This window comes from Caloenas nicobarica, chromosome 2 (genome assembly GCF_036013445.1).
Source record: "Caloenas nicobarica isolate bCalNic1 chromosome 2, bCalNic1.hap1, whole genome shotgun sequence".
Classification (NCBI taxonomy): domain Eukaryota; kingdom Metazoa; phylum Chordata; class Aves; order Columbiformes; family Columbidae; genus Caloenas; species Caloenas nicobarica.
The window spans coordinates 125,189,793-125,214,699 of record NC_088246.1 but is presented as its reverse complement, the minus strand read 5'-3'; the positions used below and the strand labels follow the sequence as shown (position 1 = coordinate 125,214,699).

The window sequence follows — 24,907 nt, the reverse complement described above, 5'->3', positions numbered from 1 at the left end:
CATATACACTTTGGTCTGATCCTGCAGGACGCTTGGTATGTAGCCATGTAACTGAAGATACCAATACAATGGAGATTTAGAAGAGATGATATGGCAACTTCAGTTTGCAAAACAAAACTTAATGTTGGTCTTTCCTAGTTTTCACATTCTTGATCACACAAGTTTAACACCCTAAACAAAAAAACCCTCAAACAAAACAAAAAATCAGCCACAAGATCCCAGGAAAAGAGTTATGTTGTCTGAACCCTAGTAATTATTTCTTTCCATAGTTATGAGCGAGCTTTGTTTCTAGAACATGTACATGAACAGACAAGAATATTGCCTGAGTAAAGAATTAACTCAAACAACACTCAATTAATTTCATTGTTTTGTTTCTGATATAACTTACTCAAAATAAGTTGAATGAATTAGAAAACAGGAAAAGAAAAAAAAAAATCAGTGACTTGGCCTCGCTTCCACCCCAGATGTCCATCCCAGTCATAAACATGCTGTTTCACACTCCCCCAAACCAACCGAAGCGTAAAGAAAAAGTATAAATTAAGACATGCAGGCCTCAAGCACACCACTTGGCTGAGAAAACTGTTGGATTTGCTTCATTTTACTGAATGAATGGAAATTTTAACTTCGAGCCCCTTTCCAGCAGCACAAGGGGCCGAGAGTTCCACAGTTCCTTAAGCAGCACATGAAAAACAAGAGATGCTCAGAGCCATTAACCAACAAATCTTCAGAAATTAATCAGCAATTTATGCAAACGGCAATTTTCAACGGAAAGCTCCTTCCCAGCGGGTCAAGCGGCCTCCGGCTCCCACCCCAGCTGGTGGGGCAGCCCCCGCAGGCAGCCGGCAGCCGTGCTAGGCAGGGGCAGGCAGGGGCAGGCAGGAGAAGGCAGGGGCAGGCAGGGGCAGGCAGGGGCAGGCAGGGGCAGGCAGGGGCAGGCAGGGGCAGGCAGGGGCAGGCAGGAGAAGGCAGGGGCAGGCAGGAGAAGGCAGGCGCAGGCAGGAGAAGGCAGGCGCAGGCAGGAGAAGGCAGGCGCAGGCAGCTCCACCAGCCCCAGTGTTGCGTGCTCCTCGCACCTCTGCTGCTTAGGAAATGAAGCAAACACCCATCCCAAACTACACGTTTCAGGAGAAACAGCAGGTGAAGTTGAGCGTGCGCTACCAGGCATGTGCACGGTAGGAAACAGAGGGGGTCCCTCCTCCGGCCCCCACAACCTCTGCCGGGACACTCGCGGAACGGGCCCCACGGCGCACGGGCCGGCGCTGCCCCGCGGAGCCCAGCCCGCCGAGCTGCGGCGGGACATGCTCAGTGCGAGCGGCGGGCTCCGCCTCCGCCTGACCCGGATACAGACGGCGCTGCCTCCCCGCCGGCCCGCTGTGGAGCGTGGAGCCGGGCTGGGGCCGCCGCAGCAGCGGAGGGAGCGGAGCGGTGCGCCCCGGTGTGCCATGGGGCTGTAGCGAGCGCCCGGCACCGCCGCCCGGCCCGCCGTGCCCCCTTGCCCTGCGGCCATGGCCCCCATGGGGATCCGCCTCTCGCCGCTCGGCATGGCCGTGTTTTGCCTGCTGGGGCTGGGCGTTCTCTACCACCTCTACTCCGGCTTCCTGGCCGGCCGCTTCGCCTTCTTCATGCTGAGCGAGCCGGCGGCCGGTGGGCCCGAGCCCCCCCATGGCTCCGCGCCCGCCGGCGCCGTGGACCTGCGGGAGCTGCTGGCCGTGTCCGTCCTGGCCGCCGTCAGGGGCGGGGAGGAGGTGAAGCGGGTCCGGGAGGGCAACGTCCTCAACGCCAAGGCGAAGGGGAAGACGCGGGAGGGGGCCGAGGAGCAGCTGACGAGCGGCGACCTCCTCTCCAACCGCAGGATGTTCTACCTGCTGAAGGGCGCCTTCCCCGCCGTGCAGGTGGGTGCCGGGCTCCCCGCCCCGTGGGGCGGACGGGGGGGATGCGGACCCGGGGCCGGGCGACCCCCCGGTGCGGAGCCCCAGAGGCCGCTCGGTGCCGGGGTTCCCGGGCCGCCGTGGGTTCCCGGGCCGCCGTGGTTCCCGGGCCGCCGTGGGTTCCCGGGCCGCCGGGGTTCGGCCGTGCGCGGGGGGACACGTGTCCGCGCTCCGTTTGGGAGCGGCCGACGGGAAATAACTGCCCTCGTTTTGCATTTGTCCTCCCCGCCCCCGCGCGGAGTTTGTGGCAGTGCCACCTCACGCTTGTCGCCGTGGGTGTTGGGTTGCAGGGGAAGGAGTTGGATTGCGTGTAACTAAAGCCGCGCAAGGTGAGACGGCACGTTTGAATTGATGCGGGCGCGGGGGGACGGGACGGGGCACAGAGTCTAAACATTGTGAATTACGTGCTGTCTAGTTAAGGACAGAGGTAATTTCATAGTGCCAGTTCTGCATATATTTAAGATGCTGCGATTAGAAGTGCTGTTGTTTTCTTATTTATCCTTCCTGCCTTAAGTTATAGGGAGAGCCTGGAGCGAGGAGGAGGTATTGACAATTAGACGTTTAGTAACACAGTGTTATGATACCTTAGTTTTTAGCTGTCGTGACTTTGGGACAGCAGATAAGCTAACAGTTGTGTCACATTATGGATGGCTGCCTATGTGAACAAAATGAATTTACTTTTGTTTCAGAGGTGTACACCTCCCTTTGCTCTCATTCACCTCCAACCTGTTGTTTTTGCTTGTGTTGGGTTTTTTGTTCGTTTGTGTAGTTTTTTGTTTGGCTGGTTTTGAGTGTTGTAGAGAACACATTGGGTATGAAATCTAAAGGAAACACCAAACTCTTCAGTATTTGAAATAAACTTGATACGTGGTTAACCTTTCTGTACAGAAAGATTATGAAGGCTCTGTTTTGAAGATTGCTGGCTTTTCTGTCAGTGGCAAGCCACCTTCTCAAGCCCTACACTAGCAGAAGCAGCATTGTCCTCTGTTCTCTTTTGCTAGTCACTGTCCTCATGGAGCTTGGCATTGCAGCATACCTTTATCGCTGCCTGAAACCTACATGCTTTCCCCCCTTCCACAGAAAGAAACACTTCATTAGTTTTAGATACAAGAGTTGTCTATGCTTCTAGAGGAGCTTGGGGATTTGGTTTGGGCTTGAAGAGCTCAGTGAACTGTGTTGCCCATTCTGTGTCTGTGGTCACGAGTGTAAACTCTGCTCCGGTGCCTGGGATGCACAGCAGTGACAGTCTGACTTGTATGTCGTCTTCTCAGAAGGCATTATCTTTGAACATCTACTTTTTAAAAACTTCTGTACTCCTTTTTATTTTCCTTATAGTTGACTTGTACTGCTAGTCTTTAAAAATACATGATGCTTTCTAAAGTGTGGATATTTTCCTGAGACGCTTTTCATATGAGGTAGCGTAAGACTGCACCTTGTAAGAAGCATCATACTTTATATGTGTCGCCTTATCCCTGTGTACAGAGGGATGCTCTAGAATAAAAAACATTGCTGATGTCAGATAAAACCCCTCTGCTCTTCTTGCTGGAGAAGATGCTGCTATCAAAAGCTGTCAAACAAAAACTGAAAGAATTCCAAGAGTAAACTTAGGCAAAATGCTTGTTTACTTGCATCATGAAGTCCTTGAGCCTAACAGGGGTTAGGTTAACATTTAAATCAGTGCCACATGCTGCAGCCAGGAAAAAAACAAACCAGCACAAAAACTGGGTGCCAAAATATGCCTATAATGCAAAGGAAATGATCCACTAATTACCCTCCAAGAATAGCTATGGCTTTCCAGTGTTTAAAAATAACTGGGGGAGAAGTCATTTGACGGAAATAAACTTAAGTCCATGAGCAGCCTTGGATTGCCTGTATTTTGCTGCTGGACATAATAAGGGAAAGCATGCAAACTGGCTGTCTGAAGCAGATCTTCTCTTAAGGTTAAGGTGTGATTATTAAGAGAAGATGGAGCGGTGAGACTTCTCCCTTGCGGAAGCTGAAGTAAATCTGGAAAGAGCCTTACAATCCTCACAGTTGTGATTTGTAAAAAAAGCTTTCAAAATCTGAGGAGAAGAAGAGAGGGAAAAAAAAAACATTGAAAATGTGTTTTGTTTGTCTTTTAAGTAAAGTTATTGACTCTACAGAGGAAGAGAAACTTCACTGCTTACATCACCTGCTCTATTTGATATAAATAGATGCATTTACATCAGTTCAAGACTTAGCACAGCTAGGTTAGGTAACACTGAAGAGGAGCAGGTCAATTCTGGTTTATCACTGTGTAGCAGATTGAACGTATTGAGTATTGTTGTTTATATCCCTCAGAAGCAGGTATGAGAAAGGTAGGAGAGGAAGGAGCAAGTGAGTTATTTCTAACTCACGTGTTACCCACTGTTGTCTGATCACACTCAACATCCAGCAATGACTATTTGCACACATCTTCTATGAAGTATAGTTGTGCAGTTGATTTTTAAAATGCATTTAATGCTAAAATATATCATAGAAATCATAGAAACATTTCAGTTGGAAAAGACCCTCAGGATCATCAAGTCCAACCATAACCTAACCTAACTGTAGCACTAAACCATGTCCCTAAGAACCTCATCTAAATGCCTTTTAAACACCTCCAGGGATGGCAACTCCACCACTTCCCTGGGCAGCCTGTTCCAATGCCTGACAACTACTTTGGTGAAGAAATTTTTTCTAATATCCAATCTAAACCTCCCCTGGCACAACTTAAGCCATTCCCTCTTGTCCTATCACTTGCTACTTGGGAGAAGAGACCAACACCCTCCATGCTACAACCTCCTTTCAGGTAGTTGTAGAGAGTAATAAGGTCTCCCCTCAGCCTCCTTTTCTCCAGCCCCAGTTCATATGCACTGTTTTCTCTTGACAAAGTCCTCAGCTGCAGTTACAGGCTTAAGGTGTTCACTGCACTTGCACTGCTGGTGTGTTGTCCTCATCTATTTGTCATGCTGGGAACGAGTTCAAGCTCTGATCCAGCTGTAATCACCCCTTCTTCTCCTTTTCATTTTTTAATTTATATTTTCTGTGTTACTTCACTGCTTTCCTTGTTGGTTCTCCATGCAGCCCCATTTATTCCTTGTGCTAGCACAGTAGTGATGCAATAAGAAGGGCTGGGGTGGGAATCAAGTGGGAGGATTAAGGAGATGCTTAAGCCTGCCCTGCTGCTGGTGGGGAGAGGGAGCTGGGAAAGCAGTGTTTCTAAATCCAGTTAGAGACTGGCCAGAAACACTGGTGTGTTCTGCGCAGAAGAGCTTCTCTGTTTGGAGAGATGACTTCGTGATACTGGGGCTTCAGCAGTGATACCTGGTAAAAGAGCTTTTCTCTCAATGCCACACATTGGGGTCTTCCATTCTTCTAAGGCTGCTTGTCCAGGGGTCAGTGTCGGGAGCTTGATATCTGGATGTATCCAAGGTAAAAATGTAGAATAAAGATGATCTACAAATACCCTGGTTCACTTCACGTTATGGCCCTACCAACAGCCTGTGTCAGAACACCTGAAGGAGCAGCCCTCCTTGCTCACAAAGGCAGGAGTGACAGACAGAGGAAGATGTGTTCTTTAAACCAGCACTTTGGCCAAAGTCTCTGTCCTTCAACTATGAAAAAGCCAATTATGAAGTGACCCACAGAATTCTGCTATTTTGCTTCTGCACTATACTAGCGTTATTTGCACAGGATTCAGACTTAGTCTTATTGATTTATGTTCTATATTTGTACCAGCTGTCTTGTTTTCCAGTGTAAATACTGAATAGAGAAATATCCCCCCCCCTTTTTTTTTTAATTGTGACTGTGATGGAAATCTTCTTCCTCTGCCTCAGTTTTCCTCTTCAAGCATCTTTTTATCAGTCTTGCCACTGTACCGATCTGAATGTTCTTCTTTCTCTTCTCCAGTTAAGACAGATGATAAATACCTCATTTCAAGTTTGTGCATGATAGTGCTGGAATCGAGTGTCAGTGTTTGAAATGGAAATTCAAGAACATGTCAGTTTTACTTTTAATGAGATTTTCTTGTAAATTAATTCCACTTTTTGAAGATTAATGTCTCCAAGCACTTTTTTTTTTTAAATCAAACTACCTGAAGTACTTTCTAGGTTTAAACCTGCTGTTCAGAGGCTTCTGACCACAGTGCCAGCTATCATACTTGGAAAACTGGAATTTCAGCTGAGATGGCAAGCTCTGCATCCGATACTGATTCTTTGGGAAAGACAGACATGTTAAAGAAGTAGGTGTAAAAAACCCAAAATACTACTTAAACTTCAGAAGGATTTGCTGAATAAGTTCAGTAATTGGTTTGTCTCTTCATGTTGGGAGAGTGGCATCCTCAGGTCTCAGGGTTTTTAACAAAATTAATGTTCTGACCTGGATGATTTTAGTAACTGCCCACAGGTTTCTAAGTAAAGCAAGAAGTGTGAATGCTAACTGAAATCTCAGTAATATGTGTTGTCTGGAGATGCATCTCTTAACATGGGTTTTGATTGATGCTAGATGACTTATGCTGGCGCTCTCTACCTAAAATGCAATTAAAGCCTGTAACTTTATGGTAATGAGGTCTGTGATTATCTTTTCAAATGTGATTACAAGTAGTTCATTTGGTTTGTGTGTATACCGGGGGTGTTTAATCTGTCATCTGAGCATCTGGAGATTAGAGTTCTTTAGTAGTGTAGGCACTCACAAACAGCAAAAGTTTTCTCAGTGTTATTTATTGTATTGCTCTTATTTGGATGTTTTCTTAAAACAAAAAGTAATGTTGCAACTCTCATGACAAACTAGTCATCCCTTTCTTTTTGCTAGACTTGCATCTGTACAGAATTGTAATGGAGAATTTTGCCATCTACTGAAACAACATTTGAGCTAATGAGCAAGTGGCTTTATTACTTTAACAGGTTTTAAAATCTAATTGTTGCAACGGTTTACTGGTGTAAACTGTGTGAATTCTGTGATCCATGCTGATTGCCTCTGTTGCGCTTTTATTGTTTTCACCAACTTCTGTTAATCATAAGTCAGTAGAAGCAGAGTTGTCATCTGATATGTTTTTAGCATTCCTGAAAACCTGTTTGTTTCACTCTGCTTCCTGCCGGCTTAATGACCAAAGCCACATAACGAGCTTTGATAAGCTCTAACCAAGCTTTTTAACGTTTGGACTTGTCCATATTCTTCTTTGCACGTCCTGTCATCTTGTTTCTCTATGGAGTGACGTCTTGTTGTCATTAAAATAAATGAAGATGTAGTTGATGCTAGAGGAGACTCCAGAACTTGCCTCTGGACTTCTGTGCTACATTTATCTGTGTCATGGCATTATTATCAAGTATTCATTGTTTTCATTTCAAATGAATGACAACATGAGACCAGCATTTTTTATACGTTTTATTATTTTATATATTAGTATATTTTTATACCTTGCACATTTATGTACAAATATACTTTATTATATTTTATTACCTTTTAACAAGCTATTTGTTTAGAGAACCATGTGATTCAGCAAGGTCCTCTCTATCCTTTCATAACAAAATCTACCCTGCTAAAACTCTTTGAAGTCTGGACCCCAGCAAGAGGAACCTTTTTGAAAGGCGTGAAGAAGATCACCCATAAAAGCTCATTTTTTCCTTTCTAATATGTTGTGGTACTCTAAGGGGGAAAAGAACCCCTTCCAAAGGAAGCAGCTGCTTTTAAAAAAGTCAGTGTATTGAATAAAACTAGAATTTTTTTACTGTTCTGGCAAGGCTACTATTCAAATTCTTTGAAGCTTAAAGGCATTTTAAACCTCAAAAAGGAAGTGATATTTCGATTTCTGAGTTTGTGTTCTTTTCTGTGTTAAGTAACATAAACTTTGAAGAAGCAGCTTTCGTTCATAGTGAAAACTGCTACTTGCCACCCCCAAATTCAAAAGCTGGAAGGGAGGGATCAGGAGAGGTCCTGGCTGCAGGTGAGCTAAGTCTTGGTGTGGATGTGAGTCCTTCCTTCTGTGGCAGATTCTGGAGCACAGTTTTGTAAGCAGTATAAATCAGATACTTTCTGCAGTTATTGGAAATACGGTGATTTGACCGCTTCTAGATCTCCTGGGGAGGGCTTTCCTGTTGTGCACATTTATACGTCGTAACTTGTCGAGTGGGTGTTTACGTTCGGAAGTTTTGGCATCCGATTCCTTCACATGACTTGTATATGTACAGATGCTGTGAGAAGAGCAGACAGCTTTCACCTCTGATACATTTGAGGGGAAAAAAACCAGAGAGAAGCTGAGCAAACGGAGGTGAAACAGTCTGACTTGGAGCAGAAGGGGGTGTAGGGGCATGTCACTGCAGAGGAGCGAGGTGTGAGGCTTAGCCCCTAAGTGGGGGACAGCCTGAAGGCTGCAGGTTGAACTGCTCCCCCCTGAGTTGTGACATCTCCAAAGCACCGTCAGATAACAGCAAATCAAGCACAGTCCCGTGCAGCCACCCCGTAGGTCAGTACACCTTTCAAGGTGCATACTTGTGGGCATCCTCTGCTGCTTGCTGTGAACGTTAGTCCTGGGGTTACATATAGTGATAAAATACCTTCCACTGTCCACAGGGGACATCTGTCAGTCAGCCAGTAAGAAAGTATCACAATCTTTCGTGGTTTATTGTTTGTAAATGTTTGCATTTACTTCTGTCCATCCACTCCCTTCCTTCATCCCCTGTCACACGAATACAAATGGCAAAGTTAAGGTTGAACATTGGCTATGCATAATGCTTACGTTGTGTAATCGCTGTGTATATGTCATGCAGAGTTAGTGCCCTGACAAAACAGAAAAACAAAGTCAAACATCTATTAATGTTTTCCTAACATTCCCCTGTGCATGCTATTTTGTCTGCGCCTCCAGGCTTTTCATTTTCATGGTCCCATTCAAATCAATAGACTTATCCATTGAATCATAGAATCATAGAATAGTTTGGGTTGGAAGGGACCTTCCAAGGTCATCTAGTCCAACCCCCCTGCCATGAGCAGGGACATCTTCAACTAGATCAGGTTGCTCAGAGCCCCGTCCAGCCTGACCTTGAATGTCTCCAGGGATGGGGCATCTACCACCTCTCTGCGCAACCTGGGCCAGTGTCTGTTCTTGAAATGTGATAGCTGGAGTACTCTTATATTCATATTCTGACCAGTGAATATTATCTTTTACTGCTACATAAATTGTGGGGGTTTTGTTGTTGTTTTGTGTTGTGCTTGGTGTGTGGTTTGTTGTTTTGTTTTGTTTTTTTTTTACTCTGAGTGGCTTAGTTAGTATTTCTTCTTTATAATACAGGTAGGATAGTATTTATGGTGTTCTCGTTTTGTTTTCTGATAAAACGGCACTGGGATTTGGATTTGAGAAGACTTAATTATCAGTTGGAGTTATTGATACTCTCAGGAATGGAGAGCTGTGCTACCTCATCTTTTTTCCAAGATATTGGATTGTTTGCTTATTAAAATACAAAATGAGTATTGGGGTGAATAAGGATGTGAGGAAGGAGGGGGAGTAATACATGTAAATAAAATTCACACACCACCAAACACCTTCTAAGAAAAGTGTTGCATTTGCATGTACTGATGTTTATTAAAAAAAAAAAAGGTATTTGAACAGAATCGTCAATTTAATTTTTTTAGCGTATATTTCTTTGGTTTAATTTTTCTTTAAAGGGTGAATTCAGTCATGGCTGTTGAGAGAGACTGCTCACAATCTTTATAAATTTTGCAGCGTTGCAGCTACTGCTACAAAATTTGAATCACGAGGTCTTTCTCTGCAAACAATACCTTCTGTATAGTTTCAGTCTTTTAATTTAAGTGTACTGTAACAACAGGTTTAACTAGATATTCTTTCTTTTTGAGGATTGGTTCCAACCCTCTAACTTTTTAGAGGCCTCTTCCTTCTGTTGAGGAAATGTATTTTGTTTGTTTGTTTTATGGTGGTGCATAATATGCTGTAGCGGAACTTAAACTGCCCAGGGGCTGTGTTGAGGCTGCCAAGTCTGTGGGACGAGTCATCTTGACTTTGCAGGACTGTTTCCCTCTTGGGGAAAACGCAATCGTCAGGTTTATTGTATAGTGACAGATGTTTAATTTGTAAATGTCACGGCAACTTCAAGGACTCTGTGTTTGGCATACAGTGCTTCAAACACTGGTTTTACGTGAGAAGACAGCTATGATGTATGGCTGGAGTTGCTGCAGTTCTGCTTGCTTTCTTTTTTTGAGTTCTCTTGGAGAAGACGGCCCTTAACCCTTTGCTAATAATCTGTTACAGCTGAGGTGATATCTTTTCCTGTCATTATGTGAATTATGTAAAAGTCCTGGTGACTAAAAGTCTGTAATATTCAAATATAGTCTGATAATTTCTTTATTTTCATTGTCTTTTGGTGTCAGTTCCTTACAACATCTATAATAACAAGTTCTTTTAGTCAGAGAGGAATCCGAGCCAGCAGTTTGGATGCCATCTGTAGCAAGTAAAGGGAAATGGGTAGTTCTAGGTTGTAGATACGTTGCATCCCATGTGCACCTATTATTTTGCCTTGACTGGACATCAGAGCTAGTCAGTTTGGTATCCCTTTAGAATTATATTAGAGGAAGCCTCCTTTAAAATTAGCAAGAATCAAAAAGCTTGTGGTCCTAATGCTCTGAAGTGTCCTAAAAAGTCAGATTGGTTATACTCAACTTCAGACATGTAACTGACATGTCTAAGCCATAAGCATCATTGTCCTACTGAGTTAATTAGTGGAATGATGCATTTCTGAAGGATTCACACAGGCCGAAGCTTGGAAGGCACAGTAGCAATTGTTTCCTTTGTATTGGTGGTAGAAGGAGCGTAAAAATACTAATCTCCTAATGTATCTGAGGTGCTAAAAGTAAACAGGATGAGTTTGTCTGAATTCCCATTAGCACTACTTGCGTCCAGTTGCATTGCAGCTCTCCTATAAACCATATTTTTAGTGGTAATAAGCTGGCATGGATGGGTGAAGGCAGGTTGATCCGTATGTCCCAAGTTGTTCTTTCTGCTGGGTTATGAAAGATTGTTACGTACATTGTTTTGTGCTCACTGCGTCTCTTGTGATCCAAAAGTATCTTGCCACTGCAGTCACAACAACATTGTATTGGGTTCTGCAGAACATTCTTCCATTTAACAGCTTGGGACTGTGTGCTCTGCTGCTGGACCAAACTCTGTTCAACGTACTGACATGCCCTCTGGTCCAGAAGAAGATTAGTTAAGCTGGGCAGCAAGTGACAGTAGGCTTAAATGCGACCTTTGACTGCAGTTTATAAATGTTCTTCCTGGGTCTTCTTAGGTCCTTAGGCCAACCTACCCTAAAGACAGATGTGGATTTGTTTGTAAAATAACATTCATCTCGCAGTTGTGTAATGGTTACATCCAGTTGAGCTGCTTAAATTGCTAGTTGTAACTCAGTGCCAGAAGCAGAAGTATGTACTACGATTCCTACTACCCCAAGTAATGCCATGGTCTGCATAATATTAGCTGGTGCTAAAAGAATTGTGGTTTTTGCATTGTTGAAATTTGCCGTTTGGTATCAAAATATATTCTTAAATAAATGTGGTTATGTTATACATGATTTTAAATTGCTTTTCTTACTTTGTGGGTTTTTGCTACTGACTTATTCCTTGCTGTTTATTTTGTACTTATTTTAGACTATGGAAATGATGTTAGACAAAAAGCAAATTCAAGCGATTTTCTTATTTGAGTTCAAAATGGGTCATAAAGCAGCAGAGACAACTCACAACATCAACAACGTGTTTGGCCCAGGAACTGCGAATGAACGTGCAGTGCACCAGTGGTTCAAGAAGTTTCACAAAGGAGACAAGAGCCTTGAAGATGAGGAGCATAGTGGCAGCCATTGGAAGTTGACAACAACCAATGGAGGGCAATCAGCAAAGCTGATCCTCTTACAACTACATGAGAAGTTGCCAAAGAACTCAACATCAACCGTTCTACAGTCATTTGGCATTTGAAGCCAGTTGCAAAGGTCAAAAAGCTCGATAAGTGGGTGCCTCATGAGCTGACCGAAAATCAAAAAAATCATCGTTTTGAAGTGTCATCTTTTCTTCTATGTGACAATAACAAACCATTTGTAGGTTGGATCGTGGCATGCGATGAAAAGTGGATTTTATGTGATAACCGGTGACGACCAGCTCAGTGGTTGGACCGAGAAGAACCTCCAAAGCACTTCCCAAAGCCAGACTTGCACCAGAAAAAGGTCACTGTTCGGTGGTCTGTTGCCGTTCTGATCCACTACAGTTTTCTGAGTCCCAGCGAAACCATTCCATATGAGAAGGATGCTCAACAAATTGATGAAATGCACCAAAAGCTGCAATGCCTGCAGCTGGCATTGGTCAACAGAAAGGGCACAATTCTTTTCCACGAAAACACCTGACTATGTGTCGCACAACCAACGCTTCAAAAGTTTAACGAATTAGGCTACAAAGTTTTGCCTCATCTGCCATATTCACCTGACCTCCCACCAACCGACTACCACTTCTTCAAGCATCCCGACAACTTTTTGCAGGGAAAACACTTCCACAACCACCAGGATGCAGAAAATGTTTTCCAAGAGTTTGTTGAATACCGAAGCATGGATTTTTACGCTATGGGAAGAAACAAACTTATTACTCTTTGGCAAAATGTGTTGATTGTAATGGTTCTTACTTTGATTAATAAAAATGTGACTGAGCCTAGTTAGAATGATGTGAAATTCACGGTCCAAAACTGCAATTACTTTTGCACCAACCTAATATTTGATAAAATATCTGTACATTTTCAATGTGCATCTACTGATCTGTATAAATGGAATATAAGAATCCTGCTGTATCTGTATACCACGTGATTCTCCAAAGTCAAATTTTCTGCTTTTAGTCTTCAAAGCAACTGCATTTAACTTTTCATTTAAAAACCCCTGTGATTCATACTGTGAGAACATTCAGTAGGAAGAGCTGCAGCCAAAGAAAGTGTCCAGCTGTGGTGTGGTTCACAGCAAAATTCTGGGTTGTGGTTTTCCATTGCTTGTTGCATGATGGTGGTAACAGCTCGTGAGGTGCTGAAAAATGACTGACTCATGCACATGTAGCAGGAGGTGAAGGGAGAAGGAAATAGATGGGCAAACCTGTAGTTTTCCCAAGTACCACAGTTACCGTATCTGATAAATTAATCCAACTACTTTTCTTGTCTTATCGTAGATAAACTCTGAAGAACGTGTTGATACAGCTGATCAGGAGACAGTCTCTTGGGATCGCAATATTCCTGAAGACATAAAGCAAAAAATACAGCCTAAAGAGGTTCCAGCAGAAAGTGTTACTGTCTGGATCGATCCATTAGATGCTACACAGGAATACACAGGTAGCTGATTCTTGTTGACAAATCGTGTGTAATTCTGATTGTTTGCCTTTTATACTGGAGACAAAATATTAAGTATTTAAAATGACATCTCATGTTAAAATGCGTTATGTCAAAGCTAGAGTGGCAACATTAAATATCTCAGAATATTTTTTGTTTAAAGGGAATACTAAGTAAGTATTCTATTTAACTTCGTATAAAAAAATCATTATAGTTTTTCAAAAAAGCATGTATAATGCAATCTTCCCCTATTCCAAATGTTTTAAGATGTCACATAAGTAGTTCAAGGCAATCCAACTAAAATTGTTGCTGATAAGTGCTACAGAGGAAACAGGAAAAAATGGGGATTCTTTTGCGAATATTCCATTGATACAATAACCTGTTTAGGTGAATTATCAGTTTGAACCAGCAGAGGATAGGAGGTGGGGCAGGGAAGGGAGAATACAGCGGCACAGATTTCCATGAAAATACATGCTGCATAAGACACAGCTGTTTACGTTAGACCAGGTAGGAGTATAGGTTGCATCTACTGAACAGGAAAAATTGCTGGAAAATTGAAGTGTCTCTAAAGTATTGAAAATTGCAAAGATACAATAGTAAGAGACAGAATGTAGACTAATCTTTAAAGAACAACATTTCTGTAATCTCGGATCTGCTTTCTCTTTGTGTTCTTGGCATCTGGCTGTAGACGTGCTCACTTTCTTGATTTGCCCACAGAGAACCTTCGACGGTACGTCACGACAATGGTTTGCGTGGCTGTGAATGGTAAACCAGTAATAGGAGTGATACACAAGCCATTCTCAGCATATACAGGTACCCTTATGCCTTCACGTATTTCTAACATTTTCTGTCATAGTGTTAATTAAAATCTGATGCTTGTGAGAACATCTGTAGGTATAAATAAGAAAACAGTGCCTGGGGCAAAAGAGTGCTGCTGCAAATCTCAGAATTAGAGCTGCAAATGTGTTCTACGCTATAAAACCACAAAGGAAAATGCTACCTTTGTTTAACGTAAAAATGATGAATTTAAAATAAACTAACTGAAGATATGTGTAAGAATTGAGATCCCTTCAACTGGAGTGCTTATAGCAAAGAAAGTGAAACCTACACATACTGACCAGTCAGTCTTATGTGTGCTGTTAGTCTTTAGCAGAAGAGTACTTGGCTCATTCAGCTGAGGAACTTGGGTCCATGATATTATATCCAGGAGCTGATGCTTATTCAGTGTGAATAACAAAGATAGATTAAACATCTTAATGGCAACTCTTTGTATGTAACAGGCAAGACTGTCTAGCATAGTCTTATTGATTATCTGACGTGCTTTTAATGCCACAAACCTGAACTAATTAATTCGTTGGTATTAACGATGTATCAGTGAGGATAGCTGCAAGTTTGGCAATGTGTATGCACTTCTGAAAGCTTCAAAGTAGTTTTAGTATTTGCATCTTACTATATATTCGAATCGAGAATTTCTATTCTCATTTTCCCTTAGGCACTAGTGACCTCTAGAGTTGTGAAGTTATGCAGTAGCTCTGGCACAGAAACTAAGACTGAATAAATGTATTTTTTATTTGTTCTCTTTTTATGCCAACTGAATGCTCAATATTTTGTGCTAAATATACTGTTTTAAAATATGAACTTAATTTCCAGTCATTTAAGTATGTGCTATATGCTAATATGCTTTAAGGATCTTGAGGTTTTTTGGAACATATTTTCCCAAGTATCAACATCTATCTGAAGAAAAGGGTATTTTTAGCACTATAACTTTGAGAATTTTTTTCCTTATGTGAAATGTTCAGACATGGCATCAGATGAATTCTGTCATTCTATGTGAAGAGTTTTCATTTCCCAAGCTGGAAATACCAGTGTGTTGCGAGTAGGATTGTTCCTAATACTATCACACAAATGCAAAGCAATAAAGAGCAGGCGGCATTGTTATTACACACAACTCGGTCTGTTGCCATACAATCTGGCTCTCCACTGGCATGAAATTGCTGATCAGTGTGCTAAGTAAATGTCATATTAATGGTTAGGGAGTGCCACCTACCAAGCTTGGCTTTGAACTTGCGATGAAACAAGTGGGAGGTTGTGTATTCTAAATCCAGTCCTCTGAAACACACCATCAAATGTTTCCCTTGGCACTACTATCCTCCTGAGCTATTCCTTCCTTAGCATTACTATCCTTCTGAAAAAAATGACTCAGTAACAGTTTTGCTATCTGCTTTGAAGGGTAGTGGGGCTTTTTGTTTTTATAAAAACGTTGTTTGAGGAAATATTGGATCTATTTCTGACTCAGAGCCATCCTTTTAACTTCAGTGGCTTTCCAATTGCAAGTCCTGAATATTACTACCTAGGATTTTCCCATGTTACTCTATTTTTGTTGGAAGTATCACATAGTCAGGTATGGGATAATGCCATATGCACAGAAGTTTGTGTTTGGGGTGACTGCTGCTCTTCTGCTCGTGTGCACGTGTGGGCACGCACCCCTTCCTTCTGTCAGCCCTAACTTTCTCTTTTACAATAGGGAGGGAAATTAAGTCAGTGGCATCAGCTGTATTTTCTCAGATGAGTGTCCTTTTATCTTTACACTGAACAGAGATTGCCTTTTATAAACCTTAGCAGAAATTGTGTTTCTCTTGTAGCCTGGGCAATGGTGGACGGTGGGTCAAACGTAAAAGCTCGTTCCTCCTACAATGAGAAAAATCCAAGGATTATTGTATCCCGCTCACATGCAGGAAAAGTTGAGCAGGTTGCAAAGCAGACGTTTGGAAATAAGACTGCGATAATCCCCGCTGGTGGAGCAGGTGAGGTTCCTTAAGCATCCTGTCCATTTTATTGCTTCTGAGTGACTTAATGGGATAGCTGTTATTAGACCAAATGATGTAGCTGAGGCATCTCCTCTTTTTCCTCTTACCTTTTGTTCTTCACATCCCTAAAAGCAAGTACTTGACGATACAGACACAGTTTCTCCTGTGTATGGAAACCTATATGCAAACTTAGTTCTGGCTTCTCCACAAGTTAGTATGTTAGTGAATCTAAGCCTGGACTAGCAATGTTACTGTGGTCCTCTTACTGAACACGCCAATGTGCGTTCACTGACAGCACCGATGCCTCTGCAGAGGAAAAAGGGTTGTGCGACCAAATAGAGAATCATGGAAAAGAATCTGTTGGTTGATAGTTAACTAGTAGCACATTTAATTAAACAATGTTTTAGGAAAAGCCATTAAATTTTGGTGCTATTTCTTGCATTTATGTCAAAAGAGAAAACTAGTGTCACTGAAGTCCATTTTTACCTGCCTCATATTCAGTCGAAAGAGGTTCTACCTACTTTTTGTAAGCTTACACAATATCCTCATGCATGTTACTGACAGAATGCAAATATGTGAGGCAATAGTGTGAATTAATAGCTGGTTTAAAGTCTCAGAAAAGACATGCAAAATTTTAATTTTACGGAAATGTATTTTTCTGTGTCTTTAATGTGGAAAAGCAGAGCTCCCTTACAGGTTGTTTAGTTTCTTGACAGGGAATCTAAACAAGTTTTCTTACCATAAAGGAAGTGAAAGCATAACTGATTATAGTGGATCTTCTCCAGGGCTTGACTCTGTATAAGAAGATCAAGAAAGGAACAGTTAAATGAAACAAAGGTATTGGTTGAGCAGTGGAAAAATTGAAAATATTTCATAAAAGAAAGAATACTCTTTTGAGCAATGACTTTGTACTGCATAATGTATGATAAATGGTAATGCCATGGGCTGAGTTGCTTTATTAAAGAGTGGTATATTCATCTTCCTTCTGTTGTAATAAAAAGCAACGCGGAGCAGGGGGAAGATAGACTTAATTTAAGGTAGCATAATACAGAGATCGAGAAATAAATAAGTGAACATAAGAGCAAAACTATATTCAAGTTTCTGGTCTTGTTCTTTTAATGTGTCTCTAGATAAGTATGTAGCATATTGGTAAAGGCTGTCTAAAAATAATGTGTCCCACATACCCAAGGCTTTAATTGGGGTGCAGTGGAAAAATCTTGGGGCAGGAGGAGGTCCTTTTTCAAATTTTCCTACAGGTTAAGGGGCGGAGAAATTTGATTGTTGCCTTTGCCATGATACTGGATGGCATGATATAATTAATGACATCACTTTCCTAAGTCTTGCATGTGCATATTATTAACACTTACTAGTAGAATTATCCTTTGTAATGAATAGGAAAACTTCAGTTAACTTTTTGTTTTTACTTCTGCCCATTTCTTCTAGGTTATAAAGTGTTGTCCCTCCTTGACGTGGCTGAAAAGAATCAGGAAGAAGCTGATGTATATATCCATGTCACCTACATTAAGAAATGGGACATATGTGCTGGCAATGCAGTGTTGAGAGCACTGGGTGGCCATATGACTACCTTGACTGGTGAAGAAATTAGTTACACTGGTTCAGATGGCAATGAGGGAGGACTTATAGCCAGTATCAACATGAACCATAAAGCACTAATTGAAAAACTTCCAGATCTGGAAAAAACATCACATAAATAAACTGATGGAGAAGTACAAATCATGCTTTTGTAGCCTTTGGATGCTCTCTCTGAAGAAGCAGGTGTGAAAACCTGCTGGTAAAGGCGCACGGCAAAGCAGTTTGGTGTGGGTTTGGGGACTGTATCATGCATTGGGTTTCTTCAGTGGTGGTATTTAAAAAAGAATAAAATAATAATAATCAGAAGTAGGAAGGGGACTGACTGCCTCACACCTCAGTTTCCATGTTTTCTTCTTTTCAGATTCTTTTCATGCAGTTCTTATACTCAAGGTGCATATACAGTATCTATTTGTGAACATAGGTAAACTAAAGAAAAATCCAAATTGATTCATAAAATAACCTAAATAGTTCTCACAGGAATTTCTTGGAACCTTTTGCATCTTGTTACTGTAGTTGTAGCAACTCCGTAATGAATTAGGTAGAAAAAAACATCGATTTGTGTAGGCATCTGATAACTCTGTAAAGAATTTAGCAGGAAACATGAGACTGTGTTCTGTATCTCCTGGACAGAAAGCACAAGATTTACACAAATTTATATGCAGCAAGAGTTTATCTTTGGCAGTGTGGCACTCCTTCTGCTTTTTGAGAGAAAAAAGGAAATGTTCTGTACTATTTTGACTTTTTTCCTGAAGATGTAAACCAGTTTAGTTTGGATGGGTTGTGAATATCAGTGTTTTATTAATCAGTGTAATTATTTCCATTTAGCTTTCTAAAAGAAGGCGTCATTTCCTTGTATAGTTTTTAACAGTTACTTCTTGTCCTTGATTTCTGCGTATGGTGTTGAAGATGCATGCTAGATTTTTCTCTAACGTAGGACTCGTTCATCATTTGGTGTTTGTGCCTACAGAAGCAGCCTCTTCTTTCAGTACCTGTTTTTTTGTTTGTTGGTTTTGGTTCTGTTTTGTTTTCCATTGGAGAGAGTCATATGGAATGAGTTTAACAGAAATAGTAAGTTGATTGCTTGTTTCTATTTACAACATGAGATATAAACTAGCGATTTTTCTACAAGCCCAGAAATAACTTTCTGTCTTTTTAAGGTAAGGCATGCTCTTAGCAGGAAGCTCTTGAGCCATCCCAAACAGCTTGTGGTTACTTGGTTTGTGAAAATTTACATAGAGAGAGACCATTTAAACTTGAATCTGTTCAAGCAAGCATGAAGAACACGTGGCGCTTGAAGTACAGCAGTGTCTGCAAAACTTTACTGAAAAACGTTCTTTGTCAATCCAGTACACGCAGAACAGGACCTGGGCCCTTTGATATCAAATGATGATTTGTTGCACCTCTAAAATATGTGGACTTCTCTCTGCAATAGTGTAACTACCTGTGTTCTCTGCACCCCTCTGAAGGGTTTCAGAAGGTTAAAATGTAGCTGTTATTTGAATAATCGCTACATAAGCTTCTCATCTCTCCTCAAGAAAGCTAAAATACTTAGTTAATATGAATGTTTTATGTTCGAAGTTTATTCAGTATAAGCTTAGGCTGTTTAAAACAAATTCTTAATTACTTTCATTTTAACTTCTTTCATCACGCTACTGTTCTAAGAACAGGGTTTTTTTCCTTATGTCAGTAGTGGAGCATGTCTAGATACCTCTTTTAACTTCTAGCTAACATTCACATTTCCAAAAGAACTCCTCAGTTGTTGCTTAACTACAGATACAGACTCTTATTTGGTAAACTTACTGGCAAAGTAGATTGAAGCTTAGTCCTACTAGCCTTTTGCTACGGGTAGCTTTTTTAGATAATTGCTTTTCCAAAATTGACACTATTGCTGCTACTGTTCAAAAATAGATTTTACACAAGTAGAACATACACAAAGCAACTTAACTGCCAATTTTTAAATTTAATAAACTATTATATGCTATGACAAATACGTGAATGTGCCCTTTTTAAAAAGGGTCTGATCTATTTTGAAAAACTTGAGTTTCCAAAGCTCAGTGAAGAAAAAAAAAATCCAGATATTTATTAAGACTTCAGTAATATTTTACAAAAAGATTGCAGCTTTTTTTTTTCAGGCTGATTAAAATGACTTAAAGCTAATTAAAAAAAAAAGGCAGCTCTTTTGTTTATTAAAGAGCGTGGGTTAAAATTAAAATATGAGGAATAGTCATAGTTAGTCTGGTATGTAAACCTAATTGTGTCACAGAGGTTGAATGCACAAAATTTAAATAGGCAATTAAGACAAAGTCTGTGGCAGGTTGTGGTTTCAGATTCAGGCTGAAATCATGTGTAAACTTACCTTCCGAAAATGTGACTGCTTTTATTTTGGGGACGATTCTATCACTTTCTTGCATAAGCTGTGATCAGACAGCTTCTGTATGAGAAATGGGAAACAAGATAATGTTGTGTATCGTACAAGGGCTTACTTGCCATCTGAGGTGGAGGTATAGAGAAGTAAACAGAAGTATTTGCCTGAATTATTTTTCCTTAGGAAGATAAGATACAAAGAAGAGCTTCAGCCCTCCTTTCCTTCCTCCCATGTGCTGGGTAAAATACCTTTTCTTCCATTAGGAAGACATGTGCTTATTTAGACCCGTTTGTATCCTAAAATGCTTTGCTGCAATGGGCCTCAGTGTTCAACACCTTTCACAGTGGACCCTTATTGGCCCAACCTCATTTCTTGTCAAAATGAAGAAAAGGTGAGAGTGAGACACCCAGTTAATTACTTCTGATACAGCCTGAGCTTGTACAGCTTTCCCACAGCTGAGGCCTAAGGTGGTATTTAAAGTGTCTAGTTTAAAGAGGAGCTGCTTTGTTGTGAGAATAGGCAAGCACCTGGTGAATATCGGTTTCTGATGTCATTTTAAAATAAATGCAACCCTTATGCAGACCAGCAAGTATTCAAAAGTGTTTGCTTAGTGCACATGTGCTTAGCGCACTTTGATATCTGTTTGTATAATGTTAGCACTCAGTATATCCCATTTCTTTGACTGTGTTTACACTCCATTATAGAACATTTTGCTATTCTGGCTGGAATACTTGTTTGGCCTCAGCTGCATGGATGTGACTTATGCTTATGCCCAGACTGATAAGAAGTCATACCGTACCTGTGTCTTACTGCTGGGCTACAAATTTGTTCTTTGCATTCTAGCCTTTTCCACTTAAACTGTCATACCATTTTTAGGGACACTACTTAAAACAATTGTACGGTGTAGGTAATTCCTACAGAAGTATATATTTTCTAAAAATTTTAATTAAAAAAATTTACAATATCATTCTTACTCCAAACAAGGGAAGAGAATGTGTTGTTTTAGCATTTTTTTTCCAACAGTGGATTTTTTGTTTGAGTGGCTTTTATAATTAAGGTAATTGCAAGTGGAATTGTTATAAAGCCGTATGTATTTTCTCTTTTTTCATTTTGCTAAAAAGAGTGGATGGTAGCATGGATGATACCTAGTACTGTATCAAGAGTCCTAACTTCCATTCCTCGGATGAATGTTTTCAAAATAAATGGACAAGGAAGTAAATGGGTTGAATATTGTTACCAATATTGAGTTTAACCTATTTGCCAGATGTTTACAGATGGATTTATATATGTTGATTTCTCTGATCTACAGAGCATGTAATAATAATTAATATAGACAAGATAGCTTACTCAGATGGTGAATTAAGCATACAGGTGAAGCTGAGAGGTCATCTAGTGATGTTGTTTCATAGGCTGGGTTTAGAGTAGACAGATTTTCTAGTTGGCTTCAGGTGTGAGAACAGAGTGGTTTGTGGTTGTTTTGGTTTGTGTTGGGTTTTTTTGGTCTGTTTTATTTGTTTTAATAGCCAGTGGTTGGAGATTGGAGGTATGTAGGGAAGCCAGCACTGCAGTTCATCACAGCTTTTTGGTTTATAAACAAATGTACCCCAACATCTTTGCAGCATCACGTTACCTGTTGGAGCCGTACAGCAGCTGTGCAGTACTGAGTCCTCCTGGTTTAACAGTGTAAAACAAGGGGTCCGCACCCCCTAGGAACAGCACAATGAGAAGGGACCGAGCCTTGTGCTGGGCCTCTTGTGTGTTCTGCCAGCTGAGGCTGGCTGCTGCGCCGTCTCGTGGATGTCGTTTCAGTTGCGGTTTCTCTGGTGACCAAACTGCATTTGTAGGCTACTGTCTCCCCGGTTATGCCCAACCCCTTCGTGGATCTGTTTTCTAAAGTAAACTGGAGAAGTGGAGAGGAAAGAGGCAGATGGCTGTGCTGGAGAAGTTGTGCCAGAGAACACTTATTTCCATTTCTTGATTTAAATTACATTGATAGTTTCATTTCTCTCATTCTTCAGGGGTTAGATAACCATACAGTTAAGATTTCATGGACCACAGATAAATGCCTTCGAGATTTTTAAGCCCAAGCAGGATGAGGATGGGGGAGACTGCCTCTAGGCAAGGATAGTCTGGGTGGGTGGCTTCCTGTCAGGCCATTCACACTGAGCTTTGTTGTAGAGAATTAGGCCCTTTCACACAAACAATTACAGATTTCACCTTGCCAAAATATCATTCATAGTCTGTCTTCTGACCTGCTGTCCTCAATGATAAATCTGTGCTTTATCCAATTCACTGGAATATAACTTGCTGAGACAAGACTGTGGTAACTCTGAAGACTCAAAGATTGCTTGACTTGCTCTGCACCTTCTATCTGGCAGCTGTTACAATGAAGTGCGAACACCTGCTGCCAATGACTTCCCACCTCACAAGCAGCTTGTGCCATTCAGGTCGTATCAAGAAGCTGTTGAAGCCTTATATTCTGTGGTTTTCAGAGGCCACACCAGCCCTTTCAGCTCTTATGAGAGAGGTTCAGAAGTGTTCGGCCAGTTTCCCTCTGAGGCTCCTTTTGGAGCCAGCAATTGGCAGCCACTTTTCCCTCTTTGCTGTTCCTCATCTTTTTTTCCTACCTTAGTCCATGTGGACAAGATAAACAGAAGATTAGAGGCGGAAACAGTCCCAGAATGACAGGGCCACAGCAGCAAATCATCCAGTTTATCCTCAAGCTGTTAGTGTTTGGGACCAAAGTCTAAGGTGCTGATCCTACCAAAAGTGGGATAGATGCCAACAAAATAAAGGCATCTTGAAGAAAGGTTCATGTAATTGCTGGTACTGGCCATGCAGAAAAGATGCAAATGGACTAAGAGGAAGTTAAACTGTCTTAAAAAAGGAGAAGAAAACAGCTTCTCAGTGTAATGTTACAGGCATTTGACATTTCTGTTCCTCTGGGTGCAGAGCCTTGTTGCTTATGAAAGAGGCTCCATTGGCCCTCTGTGAAAGACCTGATTTTGTTGAAGTCAGTAGCAGCATTCCCGCTGAATTCAGTGTGAGCAGAAGCAAGCCAGATAAAACACGAAAAGTAAATTAAGTCAAGTTCTGAAGAGCTCAGCTTCTGCCAATAGAGCAAACAACCTGGGTTATGTTAAACTCACCTCTGGCTGCTTCAGTCTGTGTTACTAGAGAACTTGGAAGCATCATCCCAGTGTCTCGAGGTTTTAAGTCTTTCAGGTTTTTTTATGGTCTACAGCTGATAGAGCCTGCTTTCAGATAATAATTGTTTTCAACCCCAGTTGTTCCTTATTTGTAATTCACATTTATTTTTTTCTCCCCAAAGGACCAGCAACACTCTGGCATTTTTCCTGTTGTCCCACCAAATTGTATTATCATCTTCCAATTCTGTGCCAAATTGAAATAACAATTCTAGAAATAAACTGTCTGAAAATACTGGTCTGTGAGGATGTTTTCCTGTATCATGTGTTCCTGTTGGGTATTTATTTTCTTTGTGCACCTTTTTCTTTTTTTTTCTCCTTTCTTTTTCCAGTTAAGGTATGTCAGGCTGCTTCAGCTGTACTATGTCCATCGTATGTGTGCATGACTTCTGCCTGAGGGATTATCATTACTGACAGGTCCAGCCAAGTTCATGATAAACATAATCCAAGATTTCCACTGGTTTTGCTTTCATATGTGTTTTATAGTGAAAGTTGGTGGATTTGTGTGTTGGAAAATGAGTGCTTAGAAATCCCCCATATCGTATTGTTCCTTGGATCTGAAGAAGTTTTCCTTCCAACATCAACTCCAGGACTCTTCCTAATTACATTACTTCATTCTGCTTGAGTCTCTTGTTTCCATGAGAATCATAGTAGTAGAGTAGTAACTACCATTACTATCCCTTTTTCATTAACGTGCCACTCTTCATAAGTCAAACCATGGAATAAGTTGAAAGATGCTTTAATGTCCCACATCGATACGGTATTTTGCCCATCATTTCTGCTGTGGGCCTAGACTTGGTGACCCTTCACTAATCACACATCTTAAGTAAAATGACTCCAAATACAAGAATTCTTCCAGATTAGGTGGTATGATCTAACTGAAAAGTGCAACAAGCATTGTGCTAGTCTAGTAATTCTGTTAGGGAAATGGACTGAAATGAAACTACACAGATTTAGCCTTCACATTTTTAAAATACACATTTTTCTTCCAAAGGGATGTACATATTGTGGAGTTATGAATACATCAAGTTTGTGCTCCTCTCATCTGAACTCCACCCAGGCTGGGTCATCTTGGTGGTTTTGTGTTTCCAGAGAGCAAATAACACAGGACACACTCTTTCTGCAAGGGGATAGCGTTCAACTAAAATAAATAAAGGGGATCAAATACATGTGGATTCTGTACTAGGGGAAAGGCAAGTGTTTTAACGTGCTTCCCATAATTTTCTGAAATCTTAGTACCTGAATCTGGTGGAAACATTGCCATCAGAAGCTAAGATTTTCAATGATTTTAGCAAAAGTATCTTTTGTATCTAATGTTTCCTACAGGACAGAACTGACACAGATCTGCGTGCTATTCTGATAAGACACTAATCTTATTTTACAGGAACAGTTTTATGCAGGTATAACAATGGCTTTTGGAACCTGAATTGCACTCCACCCTGATAGATTTAGACCCAGAAGATGATCTATGCCAGAATAACTTTCAGCACTGACACTTTGATCCCTAATGCTAAAGGAGCTGGGAGGGAAAAAGAAGCAGAGGCCAGTAGAGGGCTCTGTCTTTTCATGAAAGCCTTCAAAATCTTTCTGGCTCTCCAGCGCAATGACTATCTCGTGCCTATCTCGTTTTCTTCTCGGAGGAAAGTATTTCACCG

The 24,907-nt window shown here is 41.2% G+C and overlaps 1 protein-coding gene across 1 annotated transcript; it reads left to right on the top strand.

Moving 5' to 3' along the window:
* The first annotated feature begins 1,505 nt into the window (after positions 1-1,505).
* BPNT2 (3'(2'), 5'-bisphosphate nucleotidase 2) lies at positions 1,506-23,510 on the top strand. The gene is made up of 5 exons (XM_065628408.1): positions 1,506-1,892; positions 13,125-13,284; positions 13,999-14,094; positions 15,924-16,085; positions 17,532-23,510. Exons 1-5 carry the CDS (start codon positions 1,506-1,508, stop codon positions 17,801-17,803), a joined length of 1,077 nt encoding a protein of 358 aa, XP_065484480.1. The 3' UTR covers positions 17,804-23,510.
* Positions 23,511-24,907: the final 1,397 nt, after the last annotated feature.